The sequence below is a fragment of the Myotis brandtii genome, unplaced genomic scaffold (assembly GCF_000412655.1).
Source record: "Myotis brandtii unplaced genomic scaffold, ASM41265v1 scaffold48, whole genome shotgun sequence".
Taxonomy (NCBI): Eukaryota; Metazoa; Chordata; class Mammalia; order Chiroptera; family Vespertilionidae; genus Myotis; species Myotis brandtii.
In genome coordinates this window covers 8,029,365-8,056,565 of record NW_005368341.1, presented here as the reverse complement: position 1 = coordinate 8,056,565, position 27,201 = coordinate 8,029,365, and the positions used below count along the sequence as shown (strand labels likewise).

Genomic DNA, 27,201 nt, shown 5'->3' with positions numbered 1-27,201 from the left:
ACATAACATAATCCTGGTGACATTTGTCATTTATCCCTTGCTAATATTTTGTGCTATGGCTGTGTTGGTGTACATGTACTACAACTTTATGTTTTATAGTAAAACTAGAGGCCTGTTGCAGGAAGATTCCTGCAAGAATAGGGCTTCCTACGGCTGGAGCAAAGCAGAGAAGGGAGTGAAACCCGCTGAGGCAGGCTTCGCTCCCCTCTCCACCGCCCGGCTTGTTTCGCCCCTGCCTCCGCCTCCCGGCTTGTTTTCGGCCGCCTGGCTTGCTACGCTCCCAGCCAGTATATGTAAATTAACCACCATCTTTGTTGGCGGTTAATTTGCATATCGTGCTGATTAGCCAATGGGAGGCGTAGCAAAGGTACGGCCAATTACTATGTTTGTCTATTATTAGATAGGATTTTCCCCATGTACCTAGAAAAAATTTCCCCATATATTTTCCTATAAATATAGAAAAAAAGAGTATTCTATCTAGTAAAGCCTCTTTTACTAAGATAGTTCAAAGACCTCAGATAATAAGTAGAATGTAGGGTTGAATAGAATGTACTGTATTTTTCTTGGCAAAATTAAGAGATATTTTTGTGGGATTTATGCTTCCTGGTGCTTCTTTTAAGGATAGAGTTGGAGTCCAAACATGGTCACCATTTCCCCATTATTTATGTATCAATTCAATCCCCATTTATATCTTTTTATATCATCATTCTGTACACATCTGTCATCTCATTTGTTTTATATAAACATCTGTAAATCTTCTTTTAAATGAAGTAAGAAACAATATTTTCTGGCTGAAATGTAGAGATTAGCTTCTTTCTGAAAGTGTCACAGTAAATTGAAGATCCATGAATTGGTTCCTGTGCTTGGTTTTTTATCCTTTAATTTTTGCTTCTTTCAGCCATGTTTTGTAGTTTCTGTCTATAGATCTTGCATGTATTTTGTCAGATTTATCACAAAATATTTTATGTTGTTTGAAGCTGTTATAAATTGATTTTTAAATTTAAATTTCTGATTGTTGCTACTATGTAGAAATACAAATGATTTTTGCATGTTGATTTTATATCTTGCAACCTTGACAAACTTATTATTAATTCTAGTGGCCTCTTTTTTGGTAGATTTCTTTGGATTTTCTACATAGACTATAGTGGTTTTCTGTGAATAAAGTTGGTTTTATTTGTTCCTTTCCAATGTGAATGCTTTTTATTTCCTTTTCTTGCTTTGTGGCATTGTCTAGAACTTATACAATGTTGAATCAAAGTGATGAGAGTGGACATCCTTGATTTGTTCCTATAAAAGATATGATGTCCTCATTTGACTTAATTAGAATCCAACTTGTGCATAATAGTTGAGACATACTCTTACGACAGAGTTGATGCTGAATAACACAGAATTTGGTGGTTTTTTTTCTGTATATTTCATTGTGTTCTACATTTATGTCTGTATCTGACTGCACGTACATCTGTATCTATCGATATCTATTCATACAGCTGGATACATTAATTCCCATATGAAATCATTCTATATATATTACTCAGACACTATAGTGTTACTTTAACAAATATAGGATTATCTGAATTATCTTCTGTTTTCCTGCCTTGTAAAATAGGGATGTAGTAACTTCACAAGAAGAAAAATCTTTAAAAGCAAATTCAGAGTTATGTTTTCTCTAGAGAGAATAATAAAGCTACCCAGCTTCTCAGACAAGCTAGAGGCCATAAAGTTATTGAGTAAGAACAACAAAATCTCCAGAGTACAGGGAGAATGAGTTAGAACATAAAGTTGAAAACAAAGAGCAAAAGTCAGAGAGACTAAAATAAGATGAGAGAGTGGGGGAGGTGTGTAGAAAGAGGGGTTGGAGAAATTGGGAAGGGAATAGGGCTCTGGCGGAGTAATGTGAGCCAAATCTTGTAATGTATTAGTGTTTTTCTTTTACAGTATTATTCCTTTTCACCCATTAGTTTTGCTATTTAAAAAATGTTAATTTTTAATTTTTCAACATCTCTAGCCATATTAAGGTTTTAATATACCCCATTCAAGTTTGGAGATGAAGTCAAGATGGGGGCAGATTTCAAACACACATATTAAAGCATGAAACTTTTGAAAAACATAATGATCTTTTTCTGTATCTTGTGTTAGCTGCTTCCATGATGACCCACGAGTTAGTATAATGATCTGATTTAGCTCAGCTGTTGTTTTCTTTTTATTAAGGCAAGTCTAACCAACTGTTTTTAAAAAATATATATTTTTATTGATTCCAGAGAGGAAGGGAGAGGGAGAGAGGGATAGAAACATCAATGATGAGAGAGAATCATTGACTGGCTGCCTCCTGCAGGCCCCCTACTGTGGATGAGCCCACAACCCTGGGCTCTGAATCGAACCTTGACCTCCTGGTTCATAGATTGATGCTCAGCCACTGAGCAACACCAACTGGGCTATCCATCTCTTAATGATTCATAAATAATCCCACTAGTATTCAGAGTAAAACCGGGGACAGAGTTCAAGAACCACCTTGGGGCACTAAGAGTCTAGGCCAGGGGTGGGCAAACTTTTTGACTCGAGGGCCACAATGGGTTCTTAAACTGGACCGGAGGGCCGGAACAAAAGCATGGATGGAGTGTTTGTGTGAACTAATATAAATTCAAAGTAAACATCATTACATAAAAGGGTACGGTCTTTTTTTTTTTTTTTTTAGTTTTATTCATTTCAAACGGGCCGGATCCGGCCCGGGGGCCATAGTTTGCCCACGGCTGGTCTAGGCCTTACGAAAACCTGTTTTAGGGGTCAGATTCTACTATCAGCCTTGAGTATAAGCAGAGTTATTATGAGGAATTTTTCACATTGTAATTTAAGCTGGTGTAGTGCTAGAATGTGGCCTTTTTAGGTCTCTCCCAAAATTAAAAGTGGCATGCTTTTTGGAATAACAAACCAGCATTGTGGGTTTTTTTTTGTGTGTGTGTTTTTTAAAGATTCTTATAGACACTTTAATTTTGTTCTACATCAATCAGTCATCCATGTGGATAAAACTCTATTGTATGACAGCCATACCTGGTCAATATAATTTACTCAAAAATTAAAATATATAGTCCATTTTACTAAATTATGTTTTTCTGCAAAAAGCCATGCTGCTATGTTAAAATTAGTTGATTATTTATCTTCTAGACTGAAAAGAAAATTTTAAAAAACGTATTTTTCTTCTTTATTGATTTTATTGGGGTGACATTGGTTAATCAAATGATATTGTTTTCAGGCATATAGTCCTACAATACATTATCTGTATATTGTATTGTGTGTTCACGATCCCAAGTCAATTCAGCATATTTTTGATATTATAGTCCCAGAGGAGAGTTATGGGTTTAATTTCTTTTTTCTTTTTTCCCCAGATATGTGTCACAAAGATGTCTACACGGAACTGCCAGGGAATGGACTCAGTGATCAAACCCCTGGACACAATTCCTGAGGATAAGAAAGTCAGGGTCCAGAGGACACAGAGCACTTTTGACCCATTTGAGAAACCGACTAATCAAGTAAAGAGGGTGCACTCGGAGAACAATGCTTGCATTAACTTTAAGACCTCCTCCACTGGCAAAGAGTCTCCTAAAGTTAGGCGGCACTCCAGCCCCAGCTCGGTAAGTGCAGTCTTTTATCAGAGGGTAAACCGAAGGAGTAGCCCTCTTAGGAGAGTAGCACGCTGTGCTGGAAGAGCGCAGGTGGCTTCATCAGTGCATTTTGATGCATTCTCTCTCAGGGTTTAATGTCTTGGCAAGGAGAGAGTGTGCTCCAGCAAACTATACACAGACTCTTTATTCATAAGCACCCAGCAAGCAAATGAGAAATGGTTCAACTTATTTTTGGAAAAATAATTTTTTCTAGTTGTTTTCAGTTAGAAGAATTTACAATTAAAAATCCTTTGATATGTCAAACCCTTGGAGAGGATATTGAACTTTGCTGTGTGGGCAGTAAGTACAGTTTTGAATTTGGCAAGTCCACAAAGAATGTAATTTCAGAATAAATGTTAAAATTTGTCCACTTGTCTCAGTCCAGTTTGTTTTCGGTGTAAAGATTTTAAAATTTAAGGGCTAGACATTGAATCTTCTTAACGAGAAATCTTTTTATTATAATAGAATTTTCTAAACTCAAACTATATCAAGTTTTGCCTTTTGACCTAAGGAGGAATAAATATCTGAGGTGATTTCTGCTTTTGACTGTAAAATTTTTCTACTGAAACTCATATTTCCAAGACTAGCCCACATTAACATTGTAAAAAATCCTTATATTTTAAATTAAGCAATTTTTAGATTTAACTTACATTTAAGAACCTTTTGAATAGATGCTCTTAAAAGGTAAGAGGAGAACGCCAAGAGAATTTTGACTCTTCATCTTGCTGAGAAACACATGCCATTTCACAAATTTTAAATATTAAATTCCATGAGAGCCGAAACAGAGCAAGAAATGTCAATTGCTAGAAGAGTATTGACACTTCAATTTAATTACACTGTATGACACCGCACAAACTTTGTGTCACATTTTGTGTGAATGAAGCTGAAATAAATGTTATTCATGCAACATTTGTGAGGATAATTGATTATCTGCTTTTACCCAAACTAGCCCCGTCATCTTGTGATTGCGAGGCAGCTTCCATGTAGGTCACAGAAATATATTACTGACTTCCAGGAGAACTTTTAGACTTAGTGTCATTTAGGAGAAATGAAAGGAGTTGTAAATGATTAAGCCTATGTTATGGAAAGAGAATTATATATACTTTATATTTATCTTAATATTATATTAACCTATAAACGGTATATAGAAATGGCATTTTCAAATACTAGTCAGGCATACTTACACTAAAAATTATTTACTATTTAAACAAAATTTACATTTAGCTAGTCTTATTTTTTGTCTGCAATACTAGTTACAATCTAATGCTGTGCTATTTCTTTTGTTGCGCAAATTGTTCCTGCCTTGCCATTGAAGACATTTTGAGATGTCTTCATCCCTTTGTTTATTTTTTGAGTACTTCCTTGCTTTCTGGTCCTATGGGATAGTCTTGGCTTATATTGTACTTTCCAAGCCCCAGACCTAGATCAGTTATTTCTCTAAAGAGCCCTGGCTCCACTTATTGGAAAATGGAATATAGAAACCAGGATGTGGGCCTGGCCATGCTTGTTGATACTGGGGGGTCATGTAGTTTTAAAGATCAGTATATCATAGTATAAATAACAATGGGGTTTCAACATTTAATTTTAATTTTTTAAATAAGGAATTAATTAAAATCCTTATCAAAGAAAGTTGAAACTTGCCTGGTGCTCTCTGTATTTCTCTTTAAAGTTAGATTTTATTTTTATTAAAGTAATGCTTGAACATAGTTTGAAAGATCAAGTAGGAGAGGATTCTGGGAGGTTAGGCAGTGACAGGTTTTGAAACTCCTTATCTAATTAGAGCAACTAGTATAGTAAAAAACAGAACAATGAATAATATTGGCAACAAATACATGGTGGGGCAAAAGTAGGTCTATAGTTGTTTGTATGGAAAATAATGCAATAAGTATTAATAATTCAAGAATGAACTCTCTGTTTTGCATGCTCACAACTGTAAGCCTGCTTTTATCCCACCCTGTATAGCAGAGAAGGTATCTCCATGAACCTCAGAATAGGAGCGAGGGGAACAAATGACGAACAGCTTTAAGAACTGTGTGGTACCCGAAAGTGGGGGAGGAAACTCAGGGAAGGCAAGGGGCTAGTGACTACTCTCAGAGCCGGGAAAACTCTACCTTGCCATCAGTGTGGCTTTCTGGCAGCTCCGTGGGCCATTCGTAGGACAGTGACAGCAACTGGGAGGGGACTTTGAAGCTCCTCTGAGTGGATGAGTACAAGGAGACCATGGAGTGGTCTATTGGTATTGGAGTGGTCTGCTGGTCTTTCTCCTGTGACTTCCCTAGACCAGCGATTTTTCATCTCATGGGACACACATAAACTAATTACTAAAATTCTGCTGCACATCCAAAAATATATTTTTTGCCAACCTGACATAAAAAAGGTATACTTTGATTCCTTTATACCAGACTGTTGTTGTTCTTTTTATTTGACAGTCTAAAGAAAAAGAGGTCAGTACCCCTGACTAAATAGTCAGGTATTGTGTATTTTAAAAATTCTTGTGGCACACCTGTTGAAGGTCGTTGCTCTAGGACAAAGTCCTGCATTGAATAGAAAGCGCTGGAGCAGACTTCTGTGCAGGGTAGGTTCAGTAGGGGCAAAGAAAAGAGAAGATCCAGAAAGAAGTGTTGGAGAGAAACAGATGGGCGAAGATAGTATGTGCTAAATTGACTTTTTTTTTTAACTTCATGGAAATAAAGAAGTTTATTTCTTAAAACTAGGAAAGCTATCTGGACCACACCCCTCTATTCTTTTTTTCTTTTAAAAAATATATTTTTATTGATTTCAGAGGGGAAGAGAGAGGGAGAGAGATAGAAACATCAATGATAAGAGCGAATCATTGATTGGCTGTCTCCTGCCTGCCCCCTACTGGGAATCAAGCCCGCCGCCCAGGCATGTGCTCTTGACTGGAATTGAACCCAGGACTCTTTAGTCTGCAGGCTGATGCTCTATCTGCTGAGCCAAACCAGTGCCACATCCCTCTATTCTTAAACAACAGAAAAATTAATGTTACTTAAAAATAATCAATAGAAAAATTACTGGTTGAATCCCATACAAAATTATGGGGGCGGCGGGGGAGGACACTAAGGAGCTGAATAACATCCTTATATATCATGAAAGCAAGCAAGTGGATTTTTAAAGGTATATCTGGAAAATCCAAAAGAATCAATGGAACTACTACAAAAAAAAAAGGAGAGAAGTTACACAAGCAGCAAGTTATAAAATTAACATACAAAACCCAATACAAACTTTTATAAAAACTGTTGTAGCTCAACCAGCATGACTCAGTGATTGAGCATCTACCTGTGAACCAGAAGGTCATGGTTTGGTTCCCGGTCGGGGCACATGCCAGAGTTGTGGGCTTGATCCCTGGTGTGGGGTGTGCAGGAGGCAGCCGATCCATGATTCTCTCTCATTATTGATGTTTTTATCCCTCTCCCTTCCTCTCTGAAATCAATAAAAATATATTTTAAAAAACTGTTATAGAAACTGTTATACATACCACATCTTCCTAACAGTGTGTACATCTCTATGCATGTTCACATGCTGGTCATTCTCTATGTCAGGAGTCATGACTGAAATCAAGGTGACTTTAGTGAGCGTCACATTCATCTATACCTCCTGATACAGTTCAGATAGTGGCACTTTAAAATTCAGGCAAAATGTAAAGAATGTGATTACATATAAATTGGTTTATTTCAAGAGGTGTTTGACAGAGTTTGTTGGTTTGTTTCAGACATTTATTAGTGCCTACCTTTCCTGGGCCTAGTCCCTGGGTAGTGTTTACTACTGTCACTGACAGGACGGACTTTCCCTCCCCTTTTCCTGTCACCTCCTCCAGCCTAGCTGTGCCCTCCAATAGCTAGAACTGTTGGGAGAGCGGTAGGAGACTGCCTGCCCGTCTTGCTGGCCCAATTTAAAAGGGATTTTATTGAGCTGTGCTGTCATCATCTGGACTTAGAGAGAACATAGTTTCAGATATTCAAATTTAGGTTACTGTCCTACCTACTCTCACAATTATAGTATAATGTAATAGAGTGGTGATTCTTACTTGGGGTTTTCCTCATCAACATTCTTAATCAAGGGGTTATGTATAAAGGTTACAGTCTGTTTCAATGAATTCAGTATGAAACTATGGGCATTCTTATAGCCATGCCACAGTATCGTTACAGTAAACACAGAGGTATACTCATGTGGTTTATAAACATAAATACAGTTCAGAAACCCACCCCTGCTTTTAGGAATAGGGTTTCAGTAGATGACAGACTTAATCATAATTTAATATCTCTTCCTATTGGGAGGGAGTTAGATCTCCATGTAGATTCGACCAGTGTAGTGGTGGTAAAGAAAATCTGTTTTTGATTCCAGTCAACTTGGTTTGAATTCTTGCTCTGCCATTAGCTGTAGGATCTTAGATGAGCTACTTTGTTTCTCCAGTCTTTAAATTCTTCATGTTCAACTGGGGATAACCATAGAACCAACCTTAAACTGCTCTTGCAGGGATTAATAGGTAATTATTTAAAGTGATGAGCTCAAGCCTCGCACATAGTAAACTTGATATTATCTAGTTTTTGTTGATTACACAAACCATGAACTAGAACTAGCAAGGTCAGGGTCCAAACACTGTTCAGCTGGAATATTATATTCAGTTTTTTATTATCCATGCCAATGTTCCCCTCCACTGGTCCAGACAATTGACAGTTCTCTGTGCCTTTATTATGTTAAAAAAAGTATGAACATTATCTCATTAAATTCCATGTCTCTTTGCAGTGTTAGTATCCTTTAGAAATTCCTGATTAGCCCTCCTATTTCCAGTTCTCTAAAGTGCTATCTCAAGCCTGCACTCTAGGGAAGTGATAAGCAGGGAATAATGGCCCCATAAGGCTGTTTCCCATCCATGCAGGCACCTGACAGCAACGAGTCAAAGCTGATGGTCGGGCATCTTTATTTAAATGTGATAATTTAATAAAGTTGCAAGGGAAAAAAAAAGGCAAACCAAAGGCTTGGACTTAATTATTAAACAAAAGAGGACCTCTCCTTCAGAATTCTTCTTAGTTTTGCTCTTTTGATGGGAAGGGTTTTATTATTGGCCTCTTTAAAGACTTAGCACTTGGATTCCTTATTTATTGACATAGCCCTTACAGATCAGAACATTTTTGCATAGGTAAAGTAGGAGACTGACTTTATAAGACTCTAACTCTTAAAGCTCAGACTATCTCATAGACATGGCCTATTCCATAGGCCATTCTTTTGTAGACTAGGACAACTTTCAAACAGGCATTATATGTATGCAATTCATGTTGTGGGGCTAGCATGATTGATCTGTAAGTTACAGTGTATTTCCATAATATCTACATATTGGGTTTACAGGGCAAATAACATGGGTTGTATGACCATCAGAGGTGGGGAAATATTACTTTTCTGCCATCACAGTGTTCATAGAATATATTTTAACCATGGCAGTTAATGCATCCAAATCCATTTAATTAGATAAATAGACTACTTTGTGCCATTATTATTTTCCCTTACTTGATTTTTTTTGTAGATGAATGGGCATGTTTTAAAAAATATTTCCCTTGCTTTTCTAATGGCCTCAATTCAATTTTTTTCAAGTCTTAAGTGTAGTGTGATCTGTGTCTCAAAATGATTGCATCACTTCTATGATATAAGGCAGTTTATGAAGAGTGAATAATTTTTAGAAAATTGTGCCTTCCCGGCAGATAACATATTCTCTTACACATTTTGTGAGACTGTGTCTTGCACTTGCTCTAAATATGCATTAGCAGTTTATTTCCTAATATGAGCAAAGAGGAGATTTCTTGCTGCTGCTTTTTTACTTCAACTTAGATCCGATTTATTCTTAAAGGAGCACAAAAGCAAATATACAGGCTTTTCAATCTGATTTTAAATAATTTAGAGTGGAACTGGGAACACAGTATTTTCCCCATTGAAGGTCATTTCATACTGAAGTTTAATGTAGGTTTTAAAATTTCTGTTTAAAACTTGGGCCCAGGAGGGTGATGGTAAAGTGCGACATTTGCAAGATGTTTCCCGGTGATGAAAAACGCATGAGAACATAACCCACACAGGACTAGTCAGGTAATTTTGAATGTATTTTTCCATTAAGTTTTACTTGATTCAACTCAATACATGGTTTATACTTTACAAGTTTCTTAAAGAAAAGAATAGGGGGTCCATCGTCTTTATTAATCCCTTTCTACTATGTATGTTATTCCTTTTCTAGCTGCAGTTTAATGTCTAACTCATATTACTTTCAAGCTTTCTTCTCTTCCCTTATGTGCACATGTATACATGTATTTACATTTTAATTCATGTATTGATTTGGCTGCATCCCATGGGTCTTAAAATGTCATGTCCTCACTGCCACATATTTATTTATGAGTTTTCCATTTTGACTTTCTTTTTAACCTACATTGCTAAACTATTTAGTTTCCCTTTTATTCTTTATTTCTAATTTATTGCGTTGTGTTCAGAAAAAGCAACTGAATGTTTCTGTGATTTTGAATATTGAGATTTTCTTTGTGGCTAATCTGTGGTCATCTTTTGTGGGTGTTAAATGTGTTCTTGAAAAAAATATTAATATGTGTATTAGATTGAAATGTTAATTCTAATATGCAAGCCCACATATCCCTTACTTATTAGTTGTCTGCTTGCTTTGTTGATGTCTGAGCGATGTATGTCTCCCATTATCATCGTGGGTTTGTTAATTTCTCATTTTATTCTATTAGCAGTTGTTTCATACATTTTATTGTTTTGTTAATCCTCACTAGAGGATTTTTTCCCCCAATTGCTTTTTAGACAGAGTGGAAAGGATGGAGGGGGGCTGGGGGGGGGGGAGAGAGAGAAGAGAGAGAGAGAGAGAGAGAGAGAGAGAGAGAGGAGAGAGAGACACATTGATTGGATGCCTCCTGTGACTCTTCGGTGAGCAGATGGACATACTAGCCACTGAGTAACGGGGGGGGAGGGGGGGGGGGAGAGAGAGAGAGAGAGAGAGAGAGAGAGAGAGAGAGAGAGAGATGAGAGAGACACATTGATTGGTTGCCTCTAGAATGTGCCCTTACCAGGGGCTAGGTAGGGAGCGAACCAGCAACCCAGGTATGTGCCCTTGATCGGGAATTAAACCCGTGACCCTTTGGTTCATTGGCCACACTCTAATCACTGAGAAACACCAGCCAGGGCTGTTTTATTCATTTCAAAGCTACATTATTTGGCTCAAAGTAGTTTATGATGATTAAATTTGTTGATGGATTTTAATGCTGATTTTAATGAGATACAATAATCCATTTGTTTTGCATAGGCTGTCTTCCATCAATATTGCTGTAGTACATGATTTTGCAAAAATATTTATTTTTGCTATGTTTGTACTTACTTTTTATTTTATGATTTTCACTTAACATTCTTTCCTATTGAGTACCCGCCTCCTTTAGCCTCTTACTTTTACCCCCTTCCCTCTTTTCCTTGCAATTGTTTCTTTTATTCCCTTCCCCCCAAATTTGTTTGGAATTTGTACATCTTATTTATATTGCTCTAGGGATTAACTTTTAAGAGTTTAGAAACATCTAAAACTTAAACAGTTATAGTTAATCAGTATCAGCAGCCAATCCAGTGAATCTCATCATGCTTTATTTCTCCTATCCTACTGTTTCTTTCCTTCTTGCAATTCCCCCACCACTCCAGCTTCATCTTATATTGAGATAGCATGGAATTTTATATCTAGATTTTTTTATTAAAAATTTTTAATGTTGACATTATTGCAGTTGTTCCCTAGAATAGGTGTTCCCCTGTTCACCCCTTTCTCCCACTTCACCTTTCCTTGGCTTTCACCAACCTATTGTCTATGTCCATGAGGTATGCATATATGTTCCTTAGCTAATCCCTTCACCTTCTTTATTCAGTTACCCCCCTTTCCTTCTCCCCTTGGGCACTGGCCAGTCCATTTCATTTTATCTAGACTTTTTTTGAAGGGGGTAAGATTGCAGCTTTTCCATCCCATTTGAGGGACTATCTTGAGTATAGTGTTCGTGATTCAGAATAATTTCTCTTTTCATTTTGAAAATATTGCTGAATTGTCTTTCTTCAGCCAGTGTTGTCTATAAAAATATGCTTGTTGGGTAAATTTTCTGTTTAGATGCCACCTGTCCCCAAAGTTATCTGGGAAAATTTTATTCGAACATTGAACTTAGTATGTTTTCACTTATGTCCATTCTTTTATTTATTGCCTGTTAAATGTTTTATTTCATTAATTAAATATTTAATCTCTAATCTCTCTGAAGATGCTGTCATTTTTATTCAAAGTTATTTTTATCTTTGCAATGTCAACTCTTTTTACCAGGGTTTTAGTTGAGCTGCTCATTAAATTTTATGCTTCTCTTATTGATATTCCTGAAATGATTTGTGATCTTTGGCTGTATACTCATTTTTGTGTGTGAGAATTGCTGTCAGCATATTCAGTTTTCTGTAAATTGTCTCTTGTAATTGTATGGGAGAGAGGCAGGCATTACGGCTTGGGGATGTGGGCATGTCGTGTTTTCTCTAAGTATTTATTGGCTACTTCCATCCTTGTTTCAGGCCCCTCTAGCCTGAGTACCACATTCTCAGCTGTCTCCTCCGTGCACATGTCCCTGCATTTTGCTTGGGAGGACACCTCATGCTCAGCTGTGTTGATTAGTCTCATATTTACCTAGAGACTCTTGCTTCTTTTATTTGTAATGGTCTTACATGTTGGATCTTTAAGTTTCCACAATATTTTCTCCAAAGTCTTGATCCTGATTACTTCTGTCTTTCAGAATTCCTCAAATTTTCACTTAGATATTGCTTTTCTTTTTTGTTTTATTTCCCATTCCTGTTTCTGGTTTATTATTTTTGAAACATATCTTTTCAGGCACTCATTGCATTTTAGATGGCAAGGAGGTAAGAGGCATGTGCTCAACTTGCCGCGGAATCCTTATAAATGGTAGGAGTCATATTCATTGTCAGGATGCTGTGTTGTTTCATAAGTGTTCTGAGGGCAAGAATAGTGTTTTCTAAACTTTATGCAAGAAGTTATTTCTCTAAGCTTCTACAGTTGGTTACTTACAAAGTACCACAATCATTAACAACTTTTGACCAATTATATATGTACTTATAGCTATGATCAGATAATCCCTTTAAGATGTTTTTAATTCTCATATAATTATCATTTTCTAATATGTTTTGGTATTACCCTTTTTAATAGTGCCATTAAAATAACAGGTAATTTGCTTCCATGGCGGACAGTACTCTCTGGTGAGGTTGGGGTAGGAGTTGAGCACAGAAGTGATGAGATCTCTCTTTCAGCACTTCTAAGCTCATGATGGGGTAAACCAGTGGTCGGCAAACTCATTAGTCAACAGAGCCAAATATCACCAGTACAACGATTGAAATTTCTTTTGAGAGCCAAATTTTTTAAACTTAAACTATATAGGTAGGTACATTGTTATTAACTTAATTAGGGTGGTACTCAGGCTTAGAAAGAGCCACACTCAAGGGGCCAAAGAGCTGCGCAGTTTGCCGACCACGGGGGTAAACCATTTCTTATGGAAGAGCTATTTTGTTACAGCTAAACCTTAAGGATTGGTTTCTGAAGATATAAGAGAGTTCCTTTTGTATTATTAGTGAACCTGAAAGATACATCTGATTATCTGTTTGCATTGTCACTGACAGGTATTGCAGGAATAACTTTATATGCCTGAATTTTGTACTGTCATGATTTACAACAGGGTTCAGATAGTAACTCTTTCAGCTTTGTTGGCCTTATGATCTTGGTTGTAACTACAACTCTGTTGTAGCTTGAAAGTCATAGCACAATATATAAATGAGTGGATGACTGTGTCCCGATAAACTTTATGGACACTAAATTTGATTTTTAATATTCACATGCTATAACATTTTATTTTTCTTTTGATCCTCCTCTGTTAAAAAATTTAAAAACCTTTCTAAGCTTATGGGACATATGAAAACAGGTGGTGGGTGGGATTTGCCAGCCCGTAATTTAGAAGATTATATAATGACATGGAAAATAGTCATAATAGTGGAAAAAAGGCAGGTTACAAGATAGTGTAATCCCATTTATGTAAAAAAGCAACATTCGGTATGCAGATAGCATTGGAAGAAGAGATATCAAAATTTGCCTTAGCTGGTTTGGCTCAGCAGATAGAGCGTCAGACTGCGGACTGAAGGGTAATGGGTTAGATTCCAGTTAAGGGCAGTTAAAAAAAAGAGAAAGAAATCTTAATGGTGATTTTCTCTGGGTGGTTAGATTATGGGTTAATCTAAACTTATGTACTGTTCATTTGTATATTTGGAGTTTTATACCCTGAATATCTATGTTGTTGTTTTTTTAAATAAGCATTGCTTTTTAAAAATAAGCATCAGAAAAACATTATTTAAAAAGTGACAGAGGATCTGTATATTTTTAGCAGAATTGGGTTATTTATTGTTAATTAGTTTGATACAATCTGCTTTGTTTACCCTCTGCTCCATTTCCAGCCGACAAGTCCCAAATTTGGAAAAGCTGACTCGTACGAAAAACTGGAAAAACTAGGGGAAGGATCTTATGCTACAGTATACAAAGGGAAAAGCAAGTAAGTGCATTAGTTTCTGAATATTTCACATGTAAAACCTACCTGTCTCTTAATACTAAGTCACACTATATTTAAATAATTTTCATTTAATAGATAATAAATTCCCCCCTTAGGTTTCTTTTTCTGTTCTTTTAACAAGTGTAAAAGTCAGTAGAATTGTTTTTTCCCTGCTAACAGTTTTGCAGACTTGTCCAATTTATCTTTCCTGTCCTCCCCCACCCCCCATCTTTGTTTTCTTTTTCCCTCATTGGAGTTGGAACCCTCGGATGAGAATTCATTTCCAGGTGAATCATACAATTAATTTCTCATGGAGGTTTAGTATTTGCTTAAGAGTAAGAGTACTGGTTTGACAAAGCCAAATGTATTGGCCATTCCTGACATCTTTTAAAAGGAGCTTTTACCCCATCTTTCAGAAATTACTTAAAAATACTGCATACTCTTTCTCCCCCTGACTCCCACCTATCTTCTTTGACATTAAGCCATATATATTTTCACAAAGAGAAACCACTCTTCCGCCATTTGTCCTCTCCCCCCCATACTATGCTAGGGTTAGGGCACAGATTTGGATCCTCAACAAGGTCACCCCTACATGTTTCTGATGTGGTTAGGAGCATGGAGTTACTGTATTTGGAGGCCTGTGGCTCGTAGAAAACTTGACACTATTTCTGAAATAACTGTAGGAGACACAAGCCTTGTTTTATCTTAATCACATTGCTAAATGATGTTGAAAAATAATTTTCTAAATTATTCCCATTTTTGTCTCCTTTTAAGTCATTATAAAAATTAGGAAATTTTAAGCTAAGTAATTAAAAAGATATAAAAGAAAATTCTCTGAAGTATCATTTTAAACATGTAATTGGAAATTATGCCGATTTGGGTGGTTTCTGGCTTTTATGGAACATGTTCTTATACCTTTGTTCATGATTTTTTGAGTTAAGAAGGTGAAGGGATATTCCTGATAAAGAAAGATATGTGTAAGAAAGGAAGTGCAGAAGTGCTGAAAGTCAAAAATACTAGTATAAATTTTGAGATCTTAGATATTTGAAAAAACAAAGGTTGTTTTTTTTATGTTAAGGAAAAATAAACATGGGGAATGCAAAAGAAAACAACATAGGTGGCTGTTAATGACTTAACTGTGTTGCTTCAGCATTACAGAATGTTATGGTAATGGTCTAAATCAGGGTTGGGGAACCTTCTTTCTGCCAAGAGCCATTTGGATATTTATACATCATTTGCAGTCCATACAAAATTATCAACTTAAAAATTGGCCTGCTATATTTGGTCAAACATTTAATTAACTCCCCCCTAATGCCTTGGCAACAGGCCAAATGACTTCACAGGCCTTATACAGCTCGAGGGCCAGACGTTCCTCACTCCTGGTCTAAATGGTTGAGCTAATTTCAGTAGGGTTTGTGTCCCAAATTTTAAATATTTTCCTAAAGAAAAATAGTTAGTACCCTACTGTATAAAAAAGTACTTGTACATTTAATGTTAATAGCATGAAGATAACTACATTGGGTTAAGCAATTATGTTCAATATAATCTGGTATGTGCATTGTCTTGTTTACTCACAATTCCTTATATGATTAGATCATATTGCTATCATCTCCATTTGTCCAGATTCAATATAATCTGGTATGTGCATTGTCTTGTTTACTCCTCACAATTCCTTATATGATTAGGTCATATTGCTATCATCTCCATTTGTCCAGGAAACTGTGCTTAGAGAGTTTCAGCCACTTGTCCCAAGTCCACACAGGTGGTTAGTGGCAATACTTGTTTTGGCTCATATCTATTGGGTTTGAAGCCATTATTTTCCTAACCATTACACTGTACCGCTTCCACAGTGTAAGGCCTTCCTTGGAAAGAGTTGATCCTTGTTGAATATTCCAGATGGTTCTCACATATGCTCTGACTTGGTTTAATCAGAATCAAACAGAAGCAAACATGCAATTTCATTATAAGGAAACAAACCAATCATTTTGAAGTGCCCTCCCACAAAAGATGTGCTCGGCTGATTTCCAAATGTAAGCTAGTAACTCTATTAAATGTTTAACTTTAAGATTGATGTCACAGTCTTGGGGATGGGTGAGAAATCCTCCATTTATTATGCCTGAATAAAAGGAAGACTGCCTTTTAAGTACCTGCAGTCTTTGAGAAGGATGGCTCTGGACAGTTAATACTTCTCACTCCAGCAGGTCTAAATGTATCTTGTCAGCATTTCTCAAGCTGTTTCAAGCCTGTTGGTCACATGTGGCATTTAATTTCCTCTAGCTGGAGATCAAAGCCATTGACCACTGGCCTCCTTTAAGACATGACAGGCTGCCTGTGCTTGCTTTAGGGTGGCAAGGTCAGGCCAATGGACCCTAGTTATATGTGCCATTTAGCAAGACGTGAGAGCTGCCTTTGGTTGGTGTATCCCCTGAAGTGCTACGTAGTTTAAAGAGCCGGCTGCATGTTGGAATTTCTGTTGCAGCATTCCTGACCACTCTCCCATAAATGTCTGCAGCGCTGCCTCCGTCTTTAAACATTGTCCTTAGCATCTTCTCTAAGAGCAGCTGTTAGTATCTTGCACTAAAGCTGCCTGACATTTGTAGAGATCTCACTGATTGTTGGTTTGAGAACATTTTACATATGTTAATTTACACGTGTCATGTTTGGATCTACCTTGAACCTCATGACATTAGTCTGCTAGGGCTGCAGAAACAAAGCACCACAAACTGGATGGCTTAAACAAGAACTTTATTCTGTTACAGTTCTGGGGGCCAGAGTCTAAGAACAAGGCGTTGGCAGAGAGCTTCTTTCTGAGGGTTGGTTCTGTAAGGGAGACTGTTCCCTGCCTCTCTCCTAGCCTCTGCGGTGTGCTGGCAATTGCATTGCTGGCTTGTAGGTGCATCACCCTGATCTCTGCCTTCATGTTCACATGGTGTGCTCCCTGTGTGCCTCTGTCTCTACATCCAAATTTCCCCTTTTTCTGAGGACTCGAATCACATTGCATGACCTCATTTTAACTTGATTACCTCGGTAAAGACCCTGTTTCCAGATAAGGTCACATTGTGAGGCATGAGGGGCTAGAACATCAACACATCTCTTTTGAAGGACACACTTCCATTCATAACACTTATGAATTTCAGACCTCAGTAATTTGGCATTGTGTTTTTGACATGGTTTTCTTGTCCTACTTATAGTATGTATTAGCTGTCTTTTATTTCATGTTTCTTCTTTAAACAATATAAGCGAAGGATATCCCCTCCAACAAGAGGTTTGTGTAATTGTTGATTTTGGTGTAGTAGTTGCTGTTAGCCATAATTTAGACAGTTGAGAAGGAATAGGAAGGCTTTTTATTATTCTTAAATTAGGGTCACATAGGTTGGGGAGTTAATCGAGATTCCTATACTGTGCAAAACCCTTTGGTAATGAGTTTGGTTCTAAAGATTATGGTGGATTAACTGCAACCATATCAATATACAACACTCAAAAATAAGTTTTTTTTAGAAAAAGCTTTAAACTTTTCATATTTTCATATCTGAGTAGAGTTTTTTTCTAAACATTTTCAAGATTATGGTGGATTAACTGCAACCATATCAATATACAACACTCAAAAATAAGTTTTTTTAGAAAAAGCTTTAAACTTTTCATATTTTCATATCTGAGTAGAGTTTTTTTCTAAACATTTTCTCCAGCTTCATAATTATTTTTTTGTGCATGTGCGTGTTTGTGTTTGGGGCAGGGAAGCAATTTATTATCACTGACTGCTAATCTCTATCCTGGTTTAGTTTCCTTATTATGTTCTCTCTTCTAAATCCCTTTCACATTTAATGTAGGATTTAAAAAGATCATGCATTGCATACTTCACATTTTAAAACATGTGGCATTTTAAAATGTCTTTAATTCAGCCTGTTGAAGTCATATTTTTACCTCTCAGTTTCCCAGGGACGTTTGACTATCAAAACACGTGTGAACATTTCCTGAGCTTATTCAACTGATGATGAGTGTTTATTATGTTACTTTTATGCCTTTTCTATGCCGTGGGTGAAAAATAGGTATCCTAGGTGTGGATTCTGCTGTCAGGAACTTAACAGTCATGAAGGGAGGTGGTCCACATACATAAATAAGTCTATAAAGTTGGAATGTGATATATTCTGTAAAAGCTAGAATGCAGTAAGAAAGGCCAGGTAAAATGGTGTGGGGTTTCAAAAGCAAGGAAGAGAGGATGGTGTCGATTAAAGTGTTTTAACTATGTTCTCTCCAGTGGTATTTGACTTCACAGATTCATTTGCTTTTTTAAAAGTTTTATTTTTAAACTATAGTTTGCATTCAACATTATTTTGTATTAGTTTCAGATGTACAGCATGGCAGACAATCATATACTTTACAGTGTCCCCAGTATTTCAAGTACCCACCTGGCACCATACAGAGTTATTACAATATTGTTGACTATATTCCCTATGCTTTATTTTACATCCCCATGTATTTGTAACTACCAGTTAGTACATCTAATTCCTTCACCTTTTTCACCCAGCCCCCCAAGCCTTTTCCCCTCTGGCATCCATCAGTCTGTTCTCTGTATGCATAAGTCTTTTTATTTTGTTTGTTTATTTTGTTCTATAGATTCCACATATAAGTGAAATTGCATGGTACTTGTCTTATTTCACTTAACATAATGCCCAGTTAATCACTCCCCACCCACCCACAACCCCCACCTTTCCTCTGAAATTTGTCAGTCTGTTCCATGCTTCTGTGTCTCTGGATCTAGCAAACTGATTCCTTTTGTTTGTTGTGTGAATTTTGATTAAGCAAAGGTGTTGTGTTTAAATGTTAAAGTGGAATTGGCTTTAAGCCTTACAATTGTGAAGGGTTAGTGGGTTGTTAACATGTGAGCACCTATGAATGTATGAGCATGATAGATAAAAACTACAGTCACCAGCCACCTCAATTCCCAAACTTGAGATGCAATGGGACCCATCTGCTCCAGTGCCCTGGGATCTGTTGGTGGAACACACCCACGTCCCTCCGTGCCTAAGTCCCCCAGGTTTCTGCATCCCATGGTGAGACACCACGGACCTTTACTCTTGCCCGGGACAGGGTCCTCTCTTCTTCTTCCTACTTTATCTAGGGGAGTGTGAGGCTGTAGCTGCTTGCTTTTCATTTTCTCATACTTCTAGTGTCATTTGGATAAAGAGAAACCTTGCTTTTTTGTTCCATCTCTATAATTAAAGTATTGGACTTACTCTGACAAAGCCATTCAACTGATACTGGTAATACTGGTTTCTGGTCTTTTTTGTTGTTGTTGCTTATCTTCAGTTTCTGTTGAGGTGAAGACGCAAAACTTTACTCCTGCAGGAGCCTGCTAAACGCAGAAGTCTGCCCACACTGGCTTGTGCCAGCCCTAAGTTGTTACCTCAAAGGTGAATAAGAACAGAGGAGGAATTTCCTCACTTTATGTACCACAAGACTTATGTGATTGAAAGTGCCAATCTTCTTTTAGCATTTCATTCTGCCAGTCTGTGCTGAATTATTGAACTTGAATGAAATGACCTCATAAATGGAGAGACTAAACCCAAGCCAAGACTGAAATATACTAAATACATTTCAAAGAGCTCTTCAAAGCCCCTGGAGAAATAGCGGGAAGAAATGCTGTTAATTAAAACAAGCAGCAGTCAAGAGGAAGAGAGCGGCAGTTAACCGCTTTTTCAGAATATGTGGGATTAGAGAGGTGGCTTTTACTGCTCGCCCTGAAGGTCAGCTCCATTGCAACACTGTCAGGAGTTGGAAGAATTCTAAAAGTCATAAATGCCCAGATGGAAAACACTGGACTCCTACTTCACTGAAGTTTCAGTCTTAAGTGCTGACACTTACATATTCTGTAAAAGCTAGAATGCAGCATAAGGGGACTGTTATGCTGACTTCCAGTGTCCTGAGAGGTTACTATCCGCAAATGGGAACTCTGTACGAAGGAGAGGCAGGTCTGATTGCTTTGTATGAGCTGCTGCAGGATGCTCCCGAGGCCCTCTCTCTGTTTCTCTTTAGGCTGCGTTGATTTCTTTTAGACTTTGGGTCCATGGGCCAAAGCTTGTTATCACAGCTCACTTCTAAGATCAAGCCTGTATCCGCACTATTAGCCACAGGGTACGAAAATGGCAGCATAGTATGACAATAAAATCAGCAGTAAGTGGTGCAATTTAATGCACAAAATACATGACAACATAGAAAAGAAATTGGATAAAGAAGCTAATGGAGTAAATGGATTTTGCTCCAGGTGATTTTCAGATCTGGTGCTCCTTGTGTATAGGTAAAGTTGAAAAAGTAGAGTTCTAATTCTTACTAGGCCAAGGAGGATAGTAGCTCACCCACCGACATTTGCTAATTTTATTTTTAAAAACCAGAAAGTCTATTGAAATAGCAGATCCAACCCTGACTTCCTTTAGACTTTAGTGAAAGAATGCGAGGCATGGGGGTCTGGTTCATCAGTACAGCTGGTCTCACTTAGTTTGCAGCGGAAAACAAACAATGCCTAATCTTTCTGACAAAAGTGACAATGAGGATATTGTTTAGGGAAGAGGCATGATTTCAATTATTAGACAAAACTGTACAGGGATAGCTTTCCTATTAGACAATGTTTAAATGTATCGGCCTCTGTTAGTTATTTTTGTTACTAGGGTTCTTTGAACATTTGATTAGGAGCCACTCAAAAATAATCAGTGATATTTACTATCTTCAAAATTGAGGTCATATATCAGCTATGCCCAACTGGTGAAAATGGGGGCATTCTTTGCCTAGTGGAAGAAATATTTGAAAGAGGTAGTGTGGAAATTTCCAATTATCATAATGTCAGGGCTACTAGAATCTCTCTCCCATAGTTGAGGTTGAATAGTTTTTGAGGAGGACTAGAGGAAGGATATGATGATAAAATTGGTTTCACCCTAAGCATACCCACATTCCTGAGTTGTTTTATTATTATTATTATCATCCTTTTAGTTTAAACCAGGATACTAGGGAATTAGCATCTTTTTAGTCTAAACCAGTGGTTCTCAACTGATTCTCGGTCTTTCTCCCCAGGTTACATTTGATGATATCTGGAAACACATTTGGTTTTCACAGTGTAGGGAGAGGTGGTTTTGTTACTGGCATCTAGAGAGGCCGGGGATGCTGTTGAACCACCCCACAAATGAACAGGACAACCTTCTGCAACAGAAAATTATTTATCCCCAAGTGTCATTACTATGAGGTTGAGAAACCCTTGTCTAGACAAGGACTGCCTGCAGGCAGTGTTTATTTAAAAGACCTCTTTTCTTTAGCGGTATTTACTAAGCCCCTATGGTACTCTGCGTGCAAGGCCAGCCAGTGGACATGTAGTGCGGAACAAAATTGAGTTCCTCTTCTCATGAAGCCATCATGTTGTTGGAGAGGCAAAAATTAATCAAGATAGTATACATATTTGTAATTTTAAATTGCATAAAAGAAAAAAGGTATATGAGAAAGAATTAAGACAGAGAGTGGTGGATTACATCTATTTGCATGAGAGGTGGTTGGACAATAGATATACTTGTGACGGATAGATAATAGAAGCCTTGCTTCAAAGGCGATAATTATGCTTAAATCTGAAGGAGGAGAAGTGACCAACCAGGTACAGAATAAGGACAAAAGTGTTTCAGGCCGGACCCTGAGAAGAGCTTGGTAGGTTCTGCAGACTTGGAGAACCCCAGGGGGGGTTAGGGATGTGTTCAGGGATATTTGTATGAATTGAGTTTTGAGAACTTGGCAAGGCCTTGGGGATCATTCTAGTAATGCTCTGCTTATACATTACTGCAAAATGAACCACCCCAAAACTTAGAGACTGAAAACAATACTGTCATTCAGTTTGCTGCAGTTGGGGAAGGGCTGGGTAGGAAGGGTTTGTTTCTGTTTCATGTGGTATCATTTCGTGCATCTTGTCTGGGATATGAAGGATCCATTGCCAACATGGTTCACACACATGGCTGGAAAGCCGGAGCTGGCTTTTCGCATGGTTTGGGCTTCCTAATAGCATTTTGTCTCAAAATGAACATCCCCTCACACAGGAAGTAAGATGTCTGCCTTCAGCTCCAACATGTAAAGAGCTTGGGAGTTGTTGCTTCCATCCTTACAAAGAAAAGCAACTGGGTAACCTGAAAAATCAAGTTTTCTTCAATTCATCAAAGAACAGAGGCTATAAGGAAAACACTATGCTAAACTCTGAAGAGACAGACACGTTGAGGTAGACATAGCCATCATTTCCTTACCTGGACCATAAGCCACTGGAGCCGTAACTGGTAGGAATGCTGAAATAGTCACTTTTATCAACTGCTGGAGACTGAGTGGGGACTAATGTGAGAGTGAAAGCTCCGGGGCTGCAGCTGTAGCCCATGCTCCCACATTTTTGCAGACTTTGCCTCCAGGAACCCCACAAGGTTCTCAAAGTGAAGATCATGAAAAGAAGATCTGTTTGTGGTTCTGGCAGTGGGAGGGGGAGAGTAATTTTTTCCTAAGAAGATATAACAGTTCTTCATGTGTATGCACCTAACAATAGAATGTTAAACTATGTGAGGCGAAAACTGATAAGAACAGGAATGAGAAATGGACAAATCAAATATTGTCATTGGAGACGTCAGTACCCCTTTGTCAGCAATAGATAGATCCCTCAAGCAGAGAGATCACTAAGGAATAGATGACCAGGGAAGCTGTCAATATTTTAAGGCCTGTGCCCAGAACTGGAAATGTCACTTTCACCTACTTTATGGATCCGGTATTTGAAGAGACCAGATTCCAAGGTAGGGGACATACGATGCACCAGGAGTGTCAAAGAATTTTGGGCCTATGTTAATTATTATTATGAAACCCCAACCAGGGATGTTTTGGAACGTGGATGACGCTCAACCAACTGAGCCACACTGGCCGGTGGGGGCCATGTTTAAAATGTCACAATAGAGATTGAATTTCATTCTAGTCTGGAATTAAATCTTTGTTGTCAATTGTGCACAGAATTCTTCAGTTATCTTTTGTGACTCTTGACCCCTTTTTGAGTTAACCTCACTAGGTTTTAGATGACATTCTTGAGAAGGGCCAAGACTGGGTTTGGAGTAAGGCGCTTTGTGCTTTATGTCCTGGTTTGCCTGCAACAGTCCTGGTTTATGCTTTGGTCTTTGTGTAATTATGAGTAATTCTTCTTTTTACTAATTCAGTGTCCCCATTTAGATGATAAATTATATGCTCACCTTACTTATATAGTGCTTTATTCTTTTAGAAACTTGAAAAAAACATTTTGCCAAAACACAAAATTTGATTAAAATATTTTATTCTGGGATTCATAAGAAGCAAGCATTAATTAGAATGAATCTTTGGGGAGCTTTTTGAACTGTTTGTAATTACCATTGAACCTCTCTTGCAGATTTGTCCATTTAAAATGTTTCATGGCTGGTTCATGAGCTTTAAGTACAGTACATTCTCTTGGGCAGCAAGCAAAGTATGGAGACTAGACTTCATGCTTTTTGTGCAAAAGCAACCGATCAGTCTAAAATTCAAATAACCTACCTAGATCCCTTACCACTCATAACATAAATGGCAGGCTCAGAGACATTTAAGGTAGTTGAAATGCTGGAAATTTGAAGCCGGAATGAATGAGTAAACTGGGTTTTGGGTGAAATTAGGTGCTGTTAGAATTCCAAGCTAATAGGTTGTAGCATTAATGAGTTTTAGTCAAATGTGTACAGTCTGTTTAGCACTGATGTATACAAAAGAAGTATACTATACCAGTAGGAATAATTATAATAATGGAGAGATGGCATGTTGCTGAAAATCTAGGACTACAAATTGCATAGTGTAATCAAGTACAAGATTGGATTGTGGACACTGTTGACTGGAGACAGTTTTGAGGAATACAAGATCCTGGTAGGCCAGGACCAGAAAAGAAACGGAGTGGGGTTTGATCCGATTCTTTCCCCAAGGATGCGTGGGTTGCCCAGGGAGTTCAGCATGTTAGTTGTCTCATAGTTGGGCTCAAGTGATACCTCCTTATGTCACTAAAATCTGAAAATGGAAGAGAAAACACAAGCTCAGTGGCTTCTATCCAGAAAAATATCTGAGCTTAAAAAAAACAATCTCAGACAGAAAGGAAATTATTTTAAAGATTTCAGGCACGAGGCATTTTTCATGCTTAATGGTTGATTCAAGAAAACAGACATCTCTTTCCCTGTATAAACAAATTCTTTGAAAAATTAAAAGATAATTCAGTTTGTAGTTCAAAATGGTCCTTTTGGGATTGCTGTGTTTTTAACTGTCTCTGTTTTCAGGGATTTAGATCAGTGGTCCCACAGATCCACCAGCATTGTCTGAGCCGAGGGGAAATTGTAAACATTAGACAGTTTGGTTAATAGTTGAAAGCCCTGTTGTAACTCAGCAGAGAATAAGGTAGAAGGCATTCCTAATTGGCCTGATGGGTGACACAAGAGTGAATTCGGAAGCAGCCTAGCAGCCACCACAGGTTACCTACCAACTAAAAAGCCCCTGAGGGAGCTGAAAGGGAACCGAAGGCTTTTATTGTGCCTCTGATCAAACCTCCTAGGAGAACGAAGAGGGAAATGGAGATACAGGGAAACCAAATATATGTTACAGAGGAGCCCTATTGGGGATCCCAGAGGAAGCTGAATTCCTAATGAGAAGGCAATGGACTAAGTAAAACAGAGTCACACTGTTTTCTTTCTTTTCTTTTTTTTTGCTTCATGTTCCTGGGATAGTTTCAATGTTAAGCTCTGGAGAGTTGTGGGCACCTATGACTACGCCCAAAGTAAAGCATAGAGGATTATTAAATTAAAATTAAATATATCTGATCTCTGGGTGAAGTAGATGAAATATCAGAATGCAAGTATTTAGAGTTGGACAAAGCCTAGAGGAACCAAGGAAGATCAGAGGGACTGCCAGAGAGGTAACAAGGAAACCAGGCAAATGCCAAGGAAGGGAGAGTTGCAGAAGGGTGTGCATGAGGTCAAGTATTCAGCAAGGTCAAATCAGATGAGTCTCGAGAGAATCCATTCCAATTAGGAAGGTTTTTCTTAAATATGTGTAGGGGATCGGTGGGGGAAAGAGACCTACTTGCTTTAGATAGAAGAGAGAGAGAAAGGGAGGTGAAAAAATGGAGGTTGAAATGCAAGATATTAGTTTGAGGAATGAGGCAGGGAAGGAAAGAACAAGAAGAAAGACAAGTATTTGTTGTTTTAGTTTTAAACTAAATAGGAGGGAATTGAGTATGGCATAGATTATAACAAAGGAGCCAGTAAATAGGGAGAGAGAAAATGGTTAAGAAAACACTTGAAGTACACAGTCTTGATGAAGAAGACTGAGGAGCTCTGTTTCTTCTGTCACTTGAACTTTGTTCTGTATGTTGCACATATTTGGTCTCCCCTTTTCTTGTGCTGATAATACCAGCTTCATCTCATTTAGGACTTAGATGTATAAGAATAGTATCCTTCTTAATTCTTCCTTCTCTTTTTATTTGTGTTCTTTAAAAATTCAGATACTTCATTGAACTCTGTGTAGAACATTGGTTTCTCTTCTTGGACCTTTTGACTCCATTGATACTAGGTGTGATTTTTAACAACAATATCGATTTTTGTAAATCTTTTCTTTCTCCTGGTTCTACCTTTCTCTTTACAATTTAAGGTTATGAAATAAAGTTGATATTTATTGAACACTGGGTTAAGCTTCATTTTTTTCACCTATAAGAATAGGGCTAATAATAAGAATTGATTTCATGTAACTGTGAGGAGTATATATAACTGAATATATGAGAGTTTAGAACATCATCTTACATATAGTACATGGTCAGTGAATATCAGTTACTACTTTTTTATTTGTTTCTAATAACAATCCTAAAAAAGCTTTGAAATAAGACTATTTTTCCCACTTTACAGATTTAGAAACTGAGGCCCATAATGTCGTTTGCCCATGATCACATAGCTAAGTGGCAGAGCCAAGATTCAGGCCCCGTCAAGTCCAACTAGAGAGCTGAGTTCCAATTTTTATCTCCTTTTATTTTTTTTTGGAAAAATTTTGAAATCTGCTTTCTTAAATTCTATTCTTACTTGACCTTTGTTAATGATTGACCCTGGGGGTACATACTAGTTTCTCCCATGATTCTCATATCTTCCTTTGTGCCAGTGTGTAATTTCCTTTAGTTATTTATCATTTGTATACTCTGCTGTTCTAGGCAACCGCACAGTGACATCATCATAGCAATTTCCCCCCTTATTTTACCCAAGTGGTTTGTGGCTTTCCCTACAGTAGGTGCCTGCTTGAAATAGAACACTCACTGTTCCTCTTTCCCCTCTGTTAAATACATTTATTTTGGACAAGGTTTTCCATTCCATTGCTGCCTTCTCATTGTGCACCTCAGCCCAAGATTTGATGGCACTCATTTCTCTTACTATCTTTTTATTCTACTCATATGGCAAACATAACTCCTGATCTGCCAGCACCTTTACAACCCTTTTATCTGTCTCATAAATAGTGGAGAAACTAATACCTAACATTATAGCAAGAACAGTACCTTAAAAAAATAAAATTTTTTCAAAGAATTTTTCAGTGAATCAGAAACTCATCACCTTTGAGCCCCCACCCAAAGTATATTCCCACCCCTAACTGTGCATGTAGTTAAGCATTCAGAATTTAATTAAGAGGAAAAAAACGATTGACTCTACTTGTTATGCCATTTGGAAGTCTTGCCAAAATTTCATAGTCTTTGTTTTTATTTTAAGCAACTTCCTTATGTATTTTGTGTCAAAGCACATACATTTATATTGATTGTATATATTTATTCACACAAACTTTTATTTTTATTTTTTTGTTGGAGTATATTGGATTTAAAAAAAAATTTCTATTGATTAAGTTATTGCATATGTGTCCTTATCCCCACTTTA

The 27,201-nt window shown here is 37.5% G+C and overlaps 1 protein-coding gene across 7 annotated transcripts in view; it reads left to right on the top strand.

The window, feature by feature from the left end:
- Window positions 1–27,201, top strand: part of CDK14 (cyclin-dependent kinase 14) — a 516,851-nt gene that overhangs the window by 118,737 nt on the left and 370,913 nt on the right. For all 7 annotated transcript variants that reach the window (XM_014547610.1, XM_005876105.2, XM_005876106.2 and 4 more), the window contains exons 2-3: window positions 3,381–3,626; window positions 14,178–14,272. In XM_014547610.1, the coding sequence (XP_014403096.1) occupies window positions 3,396–3,626; window positions 14,178–14,272 (326 nt within the window). In that variant the 5' untranslated portion in view covers window positions 3,381–3,395. The remainder of the gene's footprint in view (window positions 1–3,380; window positions 3,627–14,177; window positions 14,273–27,201) is intronic.